General features: G+C 39.5%; 1 protein-coding gene across 4 annotated transcripts in view; it reads left to right on the plus strand.

The window, feature by feature from the left end:
- The window catches only part of pde1cb (phosphodiesterase 1C, calmodulin-dependent b), an 88529-nt gene that overhangs the window by 44772 nt on the left and 29571 nt on the right, over window positions 1–14186 (plus strand). For all 4 annotated transcript variants that reach the window (XR_014596964.1, XM_084007171.1, XM_084007169.1 and 1 more), the window contains one exon: window positions 12915–13028. Coding sequence is in view for 3 of the 4 variants with exons in the window: in XM_084007171.1 (XP_083863297.1) it covers window positions 12915–13028 (114 nt within the window). In the remaining variant the exon portion in view is untranslated. The remainder of the gene's footprint in view (window positions 1–12914; window positions 13029–14186) is intronic.

Consider the following 14186-nt stretch of genomic DNA (forward strand, 5'->3'; position numbering starts at 1 on the left):
GAACGCTCGCGAACGCTCGCAAAAAAATGTGTTGTTTAAAGGAGAGCGCCTGTCAATCATCCTCTCATGGCAGCCTGCCAAGCGTGCAATACTGGGAAGCGGCACGTCCACGCACCTATAGACAATGAATGGGACGCGGGGAAACACCGCTGCCTGTGGACACGCACCTTTAATCCCAGTCCACGCCTCGTCTCCTCCTCGTCTCCCACTCACGCCTTCTTCTCCTCCCTCTTTCCCACTTGCGCGGGTGGGAGTGACGGGAGGTGTCCTTGCGCGAGCCTGCGCGGTGCACGAAACTTGCAAAGTCCAGGCGGACACACCCCGTCGGTGTGGCGCAGGTGCGCTGAGAGCTGACTGCGCCTGGTCTACGAAACTAGGGCCCAATATGTTACTTCACGTGAAACATGACTATAAAAATCAATCCCCATTTATTGATTGTAATGGTATCTGGTTGGCAAAAGAAAGACTAACCATATTAATTGTTCTGGCACAGTTCATGGTGTCTATAATTAAAGAAAGTTGGAGAGAGAGAATCTTGAAAGACACGATAATACACTCATAACTGTTTTGTGGGTTTACAAAAAATAGTAAAGGATATTTTTAGTTTTATATGTCTCTCTCTTTTGGCATCTCTCTCACAAACACAAAATAACAAGAGCCCCCGAAGAAACTCTTGTTTGGAGGAGTTTGATATCAAGGTCTCTGAGATAAAGGACAAGCTTTGCTAGAAGAAATGGCATGATTGGCAATGATCCACTCAAGGAAGAGCTCAGCAAGGGCGTCATCACAGAACAAAAACAGAACGAGTTGCATTGCCCTTGAAGAGCAATGCAACCAAGAAAGGCTCCTTCAGTCAGAGGAGGAAGACGAGGTACTCTGTCAGCAGAACAAATATTGAAGATATCAACAATAGGAAGATGGGTTCTGGGGACAAACTCCAAGATGTCTTCAGGCTGGAAGAAATCTTCTATTTTCTTTAGCCATTTAGGTGAATTACCTTCCTTGCCATAGGAAATTGTCCCTGTTACACTACGTTGGGTGCAGTCATTAATCCTCCCTCACTCATTACCATCATCAACTTTGGCCAAAAAAAGCAAATATTAATGGATCTAAAAAATATGATGCATTCCAGCATTCATTACTCATTAATGTAGTCCATTATCACACGTAAACCTTTGAAGTATGCCGCTGCTTGCTACTGAAACCCCTTTGGCAAAGTATTTTGAATTGAATCTAAGATACCATCAGCTGAGGAAATGCCTGTGACCTGGACAAAAATATATCAGTGAAAGTCCTCTTTTTCATCTGCAACCACCGTGACCCGCCTTCCTCCTTCTGCCTGTGTGTTGGCTTTGTGTTACTTCACCTGATTTACTCCCAAGACTTCAAAGTTTCTTTTTTTAAAATTACCTTTAGCTAAGTTCCACCAACCGTGATTGGCTGTATCGGACAATCATAGTGACCAGGCTCGATGAAACGAGTGGATCCTGCACGGGTTGATCGCCATTCTTAGATCATTAAGAAGTTTAACTTGTTGCACAACAATTAGACCTAATTGTAGGACGTGAGCACAGTGAATCAGTGACTGGAGTGCATGCGTGTGAAACCAAATTAGCTCTTTAGTGTAATTGTTTTGCTTTGAGCTACACTTTACTTTACATTCGTCTCATTATTCGACTTTGGGTAGCTGGCTGTATTTGCACAGTTTATTTTCTTACTGTTGGCCACTGAGCAGCATTAATGAAGCAGCTGGGGTTAAGTGGTTTGTTCAAGGGCACCCCGGTGGCTGAGGAACCCCTTTCCACTCTTTGACTCGCAAAGCCAATTTTCAAGGATTTTAAGCATTAAAACATCCACTTTTGCTTTTGCAAACTCTACCACTGCCTGCAGCTTCGTAACTTCATTTGAGTATATATGCAAATGTGTGGCTGTGAGTGTTTCTGTGTGTCTTCGTGGCTGACGGAGACAGAAAGAAAGCCTTTATTTGAATCTTGAGCCTGTATGACTCATCTGACGTGGGAATTCAAGCCTGGTTTTACATTATTAGATTGTTTTAAGTGAATTACTGGCTTTTAATGACCTTGTTATGAATTGGAGACATGGAGGACACCACTGAAAGGACCGACAAAAATACAATTGCCCAAGGACGTACAAGACTAAGTTAACAGAAAACTATTCAAAAGCACTATTTTCAATAATAAAAGGTACTATTTGGAGTTTTCATTTTGGTTTTGCTCAACAAAATAAATGATCCTCATCCTCTGCTCACACAAGATTTATCAATGTTTTCTTACCTGAACATTATATGAGAATGCCCATATTGAAATGTGACAGTTTTGGTTTTAATTGAGTTGGCCAATGACTATCGGCCACATCCATCAATTTCTAGGCTTTTTTACTGAAGGTGCTATGCTGCTCTCTTAAAACAACAATGAACTATGCACATTTTAACTTGTGAGCTTTCAGAGAGCAAAGTCGTGAATCAGAGCTGTGTGTGGATATAAGTTCTTGGCAAAAACTCAAAAATACCATGGTTGAGATTCAGGTGTCTAAAATGTTTGCCTCCAACTTCTGGTAAAATAACGTAGATGACGAAGGTGGTCTCGGCACGAGTTTGCTTTGATTTACAAAAGATTCTGTTTTTGCTCAATGAAATGTTTACTCTGATGTTTCACATTCCAGTAGACTGGTTAAATCATAAGAGAGAAATCATGGAGAGAAATCAAGGAGCAGATTTGTATAGATTAGTGAGGTATGGTGATTATCTCACAAACACTCGGCAGCGTTGTCGGAGTGGACATTGTACTGACACATACGGTGCAAGGACAAGGGTGACATCCTGTAGATAATATGCCCCTAAAAGCGGCATACATTATGTTCCATAGCTGTATATGTTTATCATTTCCTCACGTGGATTGTTGGAGTGACATGAGCTGTAGTCAATTAGTTCAGTTGGGTTGTTCCTTGTCAGGCCACTGAACTTTGATTACGCACCAAGGTTCCTGTAATATCTGTCTGTTGCATTTGAAGAGACTTGAGTTGCTGCGTGGTGGCATGTTGAATGTTTAGTATAACAGCGGGGGTGACGTATTATCTGGGTACTGCAGTAGCATTTCCAGCTATTTATGCAAATGAAAACTGCGCGTTCATCGCAGTGATTTTAGGTTCTGTACTCCCAGCACTTCCTTGTGGGGGCCACGTTTCTGCAGAAATGCTTTTCCTTACACTCTCTGTGTCCTTGTATCATGTACATGTGCCTGTTTGTTCCTGATTTGAGACTAATTCAATGCCATACACATGTACATAGCGGGGAACAGTGCATGATGCACGTTTAGGTTTAAGCAGCAGCATAAAACTTTACAAAATCATCCACTGACAAGTTACCAAAAATTAAGAGATCTATAGCTGATTATTATAAAAATCAAAAGGAAAAGGGGGGGGGGGGGGACTCATATGGTGGAAGAATACTAAAATCTTTTACTAATACCACAATCTAAATATCATGCAGTCACAAGTAAAAGTCTGGCATTCAAAATCATACTTAAGTAAAAAAGTGCTGCCTATGCAACCAAATGGGCTCTTTATATGTTACATAATTGTAAGAGTATTATTATTTCTGCCATAACATGTACGTTATTTTTAATAATATAGCTGGCTGCAGTAGAGCACATCATTTAATACTGTTGGGTAATAATAATAATATATTTTATTTGTAATGCACTTTTCATTGTTAAGAACGATCTCAAGGTGCTACATAGTAAAACAAAATTAAAAAGACAGATTTTTAGCCCCGTCTTAAAGGAGTCAATGTTTGGCAGAGCCCTCAGATGGGTGGTTACATTGCATTGTCAAGCATTGCATTGTATTTCATATACTCATTATAACTAAATGTTTAAAGTACAACATTTCCCTCTGAAATGTAGTTAGTAGAAAGGAGAATCAAAATTTTACTTTTTAATTGTACTTTACACTGATTCATACAATGCTGTACCAAAAGGGGCAAAATGGCAGTATAACCATCACTGTGAATAAAAATGTTTGTTACGGCAGATTTTTTTTATTTTTTTTTAAACGTGTTGCTCGAACCCCCCAAACGAAATACAGACAATGCAGTCATTAGTGCGTCCATTAAATCCCTAATTATGCGATCCTGCAGTGGTGTCTACGCTCCACTGATTTCACAGTTCTTACCACAAGTTTGTTTGTTTCTATTTGACCTCCTCTCCCTCGCTACCCATTCCCCCCTCTTCTGCTAATTAATGGCGTGAGTCACAGTATTAATTGGCCATGTCTGGTTGTTCAGGTTTCATGCATGTTTGGCGACTTGTGCTATTCACGGTGATTATATTCAAGCAGATTTCACCTTGGCAAAGAGAAGAGAAGCATACTCGATTTGGTAAAGGGTGAGTCCAGGGCTGATCCTCTACCAGCTGCCTGTCTGTCTTCTGTCTGGGGTTTAGTTCCTCTAAAGAAATGTATTAGAATTAAATTAAGGCTACAATCTTTTCCTGACCTTAATTGAAGTCGCCCTCAATCTCACCACCGGTCTACGATTGCGTGCTACGACAAAACAATGTTTTCATCGATGTGCATCTGGTTATATCAATAACTAATAAATGAAGACAAGGTTTGGAGTCAGAGTTGACAGAGTATCTGTTACCTTTTCTAACTAATGTCAAATTTCCAGCAGTGTGTAAATTAAATGTAGTTTGGGTTTTCGAAAAAAAAAGTATGATTCTTGTAGACACAACACAAATATGTATGCACATGGTCATGAACACACATACAACAGTCCAACCCTGCATTCATATTATATTCATCAGCCTCTCTGATCTCTTGTCCACCCTAATGCTCTCCCTCTATTATCTTTGCACTACTTTCCATTGAGATGGCCATTAAGATTTCAATTTTGATAATTACAGTCAGGCGTCATTATCCTTTTCTTTTTTCAAGGAGTTTTTGGTGTAAAGGATACTCTTCCAAATCATTCTCAACATTTTCTGATGTGCCAACTTGATGGATGAAGGTTTCATTACATTGTATCATTAGCTGCTCAATGTGATGTGTATCCTGTTGAAACGGGATAATGGGGTGGGACATAACACAGCGAGGGAAAAGGAATAGGATAAGTTATGGGGAGGAAAAAGTCTGTCGCAGTTCTTTTTATTGTCTCATTGGGGAGAAATGTAAGAAATGTTCAAACTCTTTTTTTTTCTTATTTCCAAAGGTTTATATAGTTGCCCTATTGGTAATACAAATGTTGCACATAAGTTAAGAGGTGAGTTTTGCCGAAACAAAAATAAAAACCGTAATCAGAATCCCTGGTGAACCCAACTATTCTGGAAAATAAAGTGAAGAAAATTGATGAAATTATTACCCAGACTGTCCATTGTAAACACCCATCACAGTTTAAAGACTTCCCAATTAGCCTAATCCTATTACCCTGCCATCTATCCTGTAGTTGTCCACATTCACAGTTTTACTCGTGCATACCAAGTTTTTGGGTGCACTCATTTGTTTCAAATAGACACAACACAAGCAAATAAAGAAACATCTTCACCAAATTGCCGAATCTTGAGTAGCTTTTAAAAAACATTCATCAATTTGATGACACACATTAACATAAATTTTGAAGACAAACAAAAACATAAATTAGAAGACACATAATCATTAATTTTGACGACCTACAAACATACATTTGAGGACATACAAACAAAACAATATGACGACACGCGAACACATTAATTTGAAGACACGAAAAACTTCATCAAATTGATTTTGAAGTTACACAAACATTCAAAATGGCACAAGAAAAACATCAATTTGATGACAAAAAAAACAAACAAATTTGAACACATGAAAACAACTTGAAGACACATGACAAAATACATTTGAAGCATGACTAAATCAATTTGATGACATATGAAAACATCTATTTGACGACACAAAAAATTATTTTATGACATAAAGACACATCAAAACGCATCAAAACATCAATTCCACAGAAAAATTTGATGACACACGAAAACATTGATTTGATAACACATGAAAATGCAAAAACATGCATTTAATGACACGTGAAAACACCACTTTGATGATTCTAGGAGCACAACAGTCCAACGTTAAGAGCAGCTCTACAATCTGCAATCAAATCAGAAAAAAACACTTACATTTTAGGCGACACCACAGATATACAACTATCATTTTATTAGCCAAAAACCATGGCATCAGAAAGTGTGTCCCAGTTGTGTGCATCACTTTTTAGCGTCCCTTGGAAACAGCTCTTTTTCTACTTGCGGCACACGTGTCGTCAAATTGATGTTTTTACGTGCCGTTGGTTGGTAAATGTGTTCTATTGTTGTCGAGCTCTGAGGACCACCACACGTTTAAATAATTTGGCTAAACTTAGTTTGAAAAATTTGAAAGTGTTGGAGCAACATTAATACACGTTATTACAATGAAGTTAGCCATATCTGTATGTGAGAGACTGCACGAATCTGAGGTTGTAATATAAATCCATGATGCTATATTTCAGAGTTGGACACTAAAAGCCCATATGGCTGATGAATGCTCAATGCATGCTTGCTGGTAAATGAAACACCCACCCTCTGCTGTTGCCACATAGTGCCCCGCCTCTCATTGAGTCACTGTGTGCCGGCCCGAAATTTGCTGAAGCTTGTTTTTTGTTGTACGGCTTATATCCTTTATGTCCATATAATGGACACATGCAGCCATTATTGTTGTCCTGTTTCTACTACTGTTCTTTGTGTCTTATTAAAATATTGCTGATATAGTGAATGCACTTTTTACCTTCACACACTAAATACTGTGCTGACATATGTATAAGTACAACATTATATCTCCTTTAAGCCCACTTTATGGGTGTTGTGGCCCCAAATGCGGGTTATATAATCATTGTAAGTGAAGCAAACATAGTATACAAATCGATGCAGAGATTGCGTCACCCAATGGTGCAGGCTGGTTCTCTCCGGGCCAATATTTCTCTCTCTCTCTCTCACACATAATGCATGTTCATGAGTGCATACACACAGAGGGAGAGAGCGAGCGCCAAGGGGAACATTTGGGAAAAATGTGTTTCTCTTGATGCAGGTCGTGTCGGAGGGAAAAACCCTGCTGAGCCCTCTGTCCCGTTTCCGTTCAGTCCGGAATCAAGCAGGATTTTCTTCTTCTTTTTTTTTTTTTTTGCTCCCCGTGTAAGCCTGTGCATTCCCACCGGCGGTGAACTTCACTCAGTCTGCTTATATTTACTAATCTACCTGTCAGAGTCAAAAGACTTACAGCCAGCGGCAAAACCTTAAGTTCATCTCACTGAAGAGGGAGGATTGAAAGCATCTGATCTGACTTTCCTTTGCCTTCTTTAGATAAGACTCACTTGTTTTTATGCCAAGTCCTGTCTGGAGCAGCTTTTGTAAATGTTCAAATACTATGCAGCAGCATTAAAGGCAGTACACGTAAATACGTAGTAAATACGTACTTATAGCCTTAAAAGGAGCTGATGACTGAAGATGAAGGTATATGAGTTTTAGGGTCAAGTTGTAAATTGTGTAATACTCACATGTAGATTCTTTTATCTTTTTTTATCTGCATACTAATAATCCCTCTATCTAGCACTGAGAGTAAAAATGTTCATGTTATTCCTTACCTTTTAACCTTTTAAGTTTACATCTAACTTTATAATACAGTATATAGGTTTGAATGTCATTGGTACTGGGAAGAGTTATCCCACTGGGCTATATAGACCTAAACTAAACTCTTTTGTTCATTTTCAGTGAATAAAAAAAGACAACTGCATGGTATCTCAAAATAGCTTGTGGGTTTCTTGCATAAAGGGTGGATACTGAACAAATACAGTAAATGTATTAGAGGGTCGTATCACTTAATGTGTGTTTCTTTTGTTGCATTAAACTACTGAATTCATTTTACCTCCAACAATATGAACAAAGGATTTTGATCTAAAGGATTGACTGTCTTTTTTATTCGGTGCTGATAGTTTTAATGATTTTTTTTTTTTTTACCTTTCATCTTTTTGGGTTTGATTGGCACCATTGACACGAGTGGGCTGATCAGCCAACCACTGATCTTTTTTAAGGTTTTCTTCATTCCCCCCCCCCCGCCATTCTTGTCACATCTGTCATTTGCAGCCTCCCACGGGAAAGGCTTTGTTTAGAACAGATATCAGAACTTTTTGAAGGAGATACCAGTATTGTTCAGAAAGAGCAGCTTGCTTGCAGTACGCAGTATTTGTCATTTTTTAATTTGAGTCAGAATCAGGCAGCAAGAGCCTGCTGTTGTTGTCGCCACCCAAAACTTAATGGCCACCTTAAAGTCCTCAGCGTGGGTGTCAGATTAACATTTGTTTTTAAATTCTATTTAGGCATTTAGCTCACGTTACACAACAACACCGAATAAGAGATGAGGGAGGACATTTTGATAGGACGCACTGGCTTTTACTTACAACATGTTTTATGTGTCACTTTTTATAATTGTTTCTTTCCAGATTTGTGCAGAAATCGTTTTTCTTAAAACAATTGCACATTGATTTTCTGTCAGCCAATGAACACATTTACGATTTCACCTTTAATTCAATACATTTCTGTTTATATCATTCAAATACCTCATAGTACTCTTCCAACATGTAAAGACAATCCAACGAATTAAGTAGAATACAATTGAATGTTCACCACAATAGAAAAACATGTCTTTCTGTTCATCAGAGCCGACTCCAGATTAAATCCAGGCCTTAGATCCCAGGTTCATCCCAAAACATAGATGTCCTAGGACTCTAGTATTTTACCGACGCACCTCTTTGCCGCTGCAGTCACAAATCACGGCCGAGGCTCCGGAATACGTGGTACCGCGGCTTAACTCGCTCATCATGTTTTTACAGGCCTTGTTCCGCTTATCAGCCTGAAAACCTGTGTGTGTTCCCTGAAAGCACACTAATCTCCCCGGGTGATTACATTGACCCTAGGCCATTGATTACACACGGTCTAGGCTAGAATGTCATTGGAACACAGACGGTGACCAATTTTTGCGTCCTGACAGCCCTCTACACTCAGCCAGCACCATTTAAGCATGTGGAAAATAGGTCCTGACTACCGCTGCACCCTCTCAAAGCAGAAACGGACCTGTTTTCCTGATGAGTTAGGTCAGAATGGAATACATTTCACATAAAAATATCTTCCCTGTGGAGATACAGGGAGTGTTTTTTTTGCTGGAGTGACAAAGCGATTGTTAGGGGGAAGGAGAAAGCTGTTGCTATGTTACCCTCTGCTGTTTAATTTCCCTTTTTTCATGTTCACTTCTGGCTGTCACAACAGCCGATGAGAGGTTGAGCATTGTGGAGCTCCACTGTACCCCGCAGGGCAGCGCGCCATTCTTCTCTCTGAGCGGGTCAGTCGAGGCCAAAGAGCTGGAGGCAATAGGAATAAAGGAGAAAGATGCTGAATACCTACTCTAATCTCCTCTCTGCGCTCTCTGCTGACCCTCCCTGCGGGAAAACAAATAAATCTCTCATCTTCAGATATAGAGGCAGACAGCTGGAGGCTCATGTCTTTGCCGTGCTCTGTCACTGGCCTGCTTAAGCTCGAGGCCACTGGAATTTGTCAGTTTAGTGGGGAGGGGGGGGGGGGAACCCCATCAATGAGAGAATACAAATAATTGTATGAGATATGTTATTTACGTGATGGTTAGGGGGTGCTGCATGATTGTAGCTGATGAATAATTGTTGCTACTATGATAATAAGAAAATAGTTGGACAAGTCCTGAACTCCTGATATTTGACTTGACAGCTCACGTAGATGTGCCAGGATTTTTAGGTGAATTTCAACACCAGGATATCAGAGCTCCTGCTGGTTAAGCTTTTACCAGCTAAACTTGCCCAGCTGCAGTTGTCAACAACATATTGAGCTGTCAAACATCACATAATAAGTCTGAGAAGCACACATCAAAGATTCTGAACTTGAACCGATCATCACCATGGGCTGTTTCCTCCTGCAGCTCCAATAAAAGCTCCCTGTCAAACTACGTCAGTTTGCAGATGACAGGTTTGTTCAGACTGAAACGAAACAGCAGTTTGAGCTGCTTGTGGTTCAGCCACAACAATTTTATAATATGCAATCTTTAGAGAACATATGAAACTCTATTTTAAGACTCTTTATTTTTAAGATAATATATGTGTCGATGGTGGTAGACTTCAGGAGAAGACCCACTTCACGACTCCACTAAAAAATCTATCTTTGGCACATCAAACAAAAATGTTTATTTTCATCTTTTACAGATAACAGTAGCTCTTGTATTTTAATCTTTTAGCAACGATGATCCGCTTGAATTAATGTTGGGTAGAATAGATTTAATGTCTATAAACCATCTTTCTGCTTTCCTTTTATATACTCTGTATGTTCCAAACAATCATATATTTTTTTGCAATGCTAAACTCAGATTGTAACCTCTGTGCAGTATAAATGTTGTCACATACAGAAGCAGCTCAGTCCAGTGCCTCACCATATTTGTCAATACTGTCAACTGCCTCTCATGTATATGTATAAGCAATATTCTCCGGAGATCAGTTTGAGCAAAATGTATTTCAAGGCAATACTCTCTATATTCACCTTATAGCTTCTGTTTATAGTACACATACCACTGCCAGCATCATTATCTTATTGTCTTCTCATAAAATGTTTTCTTAAAATTTAAAGAATCTATATCAGAAAAAAAATATTTACATTTACAGTGTAAATGTGCTGATTTCATCTTGTCAAGTATTTACTCTGTTTTACATAATTGTAAATTTAATGTGGCATCTTATAAATGATTAAGTCAATAATCAATAATGAAAATGGGTATTATTTGGAGTTCTTAAAACATCTTATATACTAAAATGTTCATGGACAGTATTACAAAACTCGGAAATCCCCCCAGAATGCTTGAATCAAGAGTGAGAGGTTGATAATGAAAGGAATTGAGAAACTGAGTTCACTGCCTCTCCATCACCGGTCAAGCCATAGCAAAAGACATGGCTGTTGCTCCACCACCCCTACTGGCTCCCTCTCTGGCTTGAAATGAATTTTCCACGTTGGCTCTCTACCCAGGAGTTACTTTGGGCGTGACCTGTGCTATTAAAGCAGCGCGTGGTCTACCTGGGTAATGACAGCCGGTGAAATGAGCCAAATTGGTTTTTGGTTGTCAGAGACATTGATCTATCGTGCATTTTGGCACTCGGCTAAAAACAAAGACTTGTGATGACGAGCCAAAGACTTTTTTGTTTGTTTGTGTTGTATCATATCTGTCTTGCATCCTGCGATTCAACACTTAAAAACATTTCTCATTATAAAGCCCCCCTGGATGCTCTCCTTAAAATAATCTGTTCATTACCTAACCCTAACAACAACAAACTGTGACAAACAAGCACTCACCAAGGACATTTAGTTCAATACATGTGCTCATGTTCTTCAACGTGAGCTCTCCAGGACGTTAAGATAAAGCAAATGACCAACTGAGCAAATTTCAACATTTTTGGTGAATTGCAGTCTATATAGAAGGAGCTTTGTTGAAGGAGGGTATTTTTCTATTCTTGCATATTAGCAGGGAAGCTCACTGGCACACAGCTGATGTTAATAACCATCATTAGTGCCAACCAAATGACATGCGGTGTGATTCTAGAGCTGCAGCTCACCCATCATCCATTCACATCCTTATGATTCTTAAAATAGCTGTCAGCTCAACACGGAGGTTTTCGATCTTTAGCAGCTCTATGGAGCGGTTTTACTGATTGGCTCCCTGTTTTGTTTATTTTGTGCAGCCTTACCTCACCTTTCCCGTAAACACCAGGTGGTGAGAACATGCCAAGATATGCTGCAATGTGCCAGCAAAAGCAGGGAAGAAAAGAACCGCAGGCTAGTGAACATGGATGTAAACAATGCGGGATTTTAAATACTCAATTGACGTCGCAAATATTGAATGATTTAAAGATTTAATGACATTTGTTTTTCGGTGAATTTCTTCCAGACTGAAATATCTCAACAAGTATATTCTGGATAGTTTGTACAGACATTCTATGGTTCCTAGACAATGTGTTCTTATGACTTCTGTGATCCCCTGCAGATTGATATTTTTGATTTCAGAGTGAAATGTCAGAACTACTATACCATAGATGTCCATGAAATTGAGGGGAACAGTGCATTCTGCATGAAATATTGAAATATGCTAGGTTTATGAGTGCTTAGTTTGAGAGTGTTGGAGGTGGAGCTTGACTACATTCATGGACATTTAGACTTCCAACCTTCTCCACAGAAACATTTTTACTTGATGAAAATGGAAGGGAAGGTAATCAATGACAACATCTGAAACCTCCTCTTTCCACCTTTCTGCTTAATAATTCAACAACGAGCGTGGCCTCTGTGGGCATTCACTGTGAAAGGGAGCGCGTGACCTCCAGTACAGCAGCAGGTGGTATACTGCAAGAGGTTGCAGTGTGCAGAAATGGATGATAAGTTGCTTTGCTCTTTAGGGTCTATTTATAGAGAGAGGGGTTTTGCCAGGGCTGTAGAATATTAGAAATACCATTACGCACTTTGGGTGCATGAAGTGAATCAATGTTGAGAAATTCAGATCGTTTCAAAGGTGGCACACTTTTGTTATGTTACAGTCCCACATTGTGCTAATGTAAAATCTGTACACTTTAAAAAGCCAACTGGTTTATGTGATAATAACATTTTTTGCTGTCTATTGCAATCCTACTAAAAAACAGAAAAAAAACCCAAAATATTCCAGTGCTCAGTGCATCGGGAGACCCAAACCAGTTTAATCCAATACCAGTAGCAAATGAATTCATCATGTTGAGATGGCAGGGGAGTAATCCCATTTGTTGAATGACTGTTGGATCTCTGTTTTAGATTACGATGTCTGGTGAAGCAACTGGAGAGAGGAGAGGCTTCCCTCACCGACCTCAAGAAAAACCTCGAGTATGCAGCGTCGGTGCTGGAATCGGTTTACATCGAGGAGACGAGGTAAGAAAAGAGTGGCTCAGTGGAGCAAGTATTGACATGGTTCATTAATAAAGAACAACAGCGCAGCGCTGACAAAACCCAGATGTTGGGAAATGGATGACAATCATTAGAATCTCACAGTAATATGACAAATGATACACTAAACGTATAACTTGTATTACTGCAAACCGCAGCCTTACTCAATCAGCTATGTATTATTTTCAGAGCATGCATTTTAATCTCTGCCAAGGAGGTTATGTTTTTAGTTCATTTTGTTTGTCCGCTTGTCTTTTTTTTCAAGGATTCCGTGATCATTTATTGTCATTATGCAACACAGGGATGGATAACAAAATGCATTTGTCGCCCGTTTGCTGTACAAGAAACACAAGCCCCCAAAAAGTGGATTACGGGATACAGGATTACAGAAAAGTACTGACCAAGGATGAACCCATTCGATTTTGGAGCAGATCCAAATAAAAAAGGCGGATACAGAAATTGTATTTCACCTTTCCGAGTGCCCTTCTAGTTATAGATAAAAGAGTAACTGCACACTCCAATGTGTTTTTAATATATAAACTACCTTATGTTATTGTACTTTGATGACCTAGATGTGGAAACTGACAAGGTTTCATCAATCCTGACTGAACTAACCACTATTGCTGCTTTGTGAATCCCAGATACGCTGGCTAATCAAACAGCGTCCTGTCTGAGTTCATAGCATCACCAAAAGCGAGCTACCATGAATAGCAAGCTACACATCGGCTGGTTTACTACAGTGGTATGAACCCAAAACAAACATTAAAGTACTACTTGCATATTCATGCATCAATAATCATTGAGAGCACAGACCTCCAACGATTTGTTTAGTGATATGTACAGTCAACGGTGTCTCATCCCAACAGCAACAACATAACAAAACAGTTTTCAGGGTCATGGAAAGAGCGCTGTTATAGCATCAAAACATGTTAAGCTAGGGTTAAGGTGAGGGAATATACAAGGTCAACGTAAAGTTGAGTGCAAGTCCAGAATCCCACGTATGACTAGGCTTATGGAATTATGTAAGCCTTTCGTCATCTAGATCTCACCAGATTAGGGTCAGCGATGGCATGACCACTCCAGGATGGAGGATGATGAACTTTCCAGTGCGGAATCCATGTAGCGCCACGATTATCAGTGTGA

The sequence above is a fragment of the Eutrigla gurnardus genome (assembly GCF_963514095.1).
Source record: "Eutrigla gurnardus genome assembly, chromosome: 4".
NCBI lineage: Eukaryota > Metazoa > Chordata > Actinopteri > Perciformes > Triglidae > Eutrigla > Eutrigla gurnardus.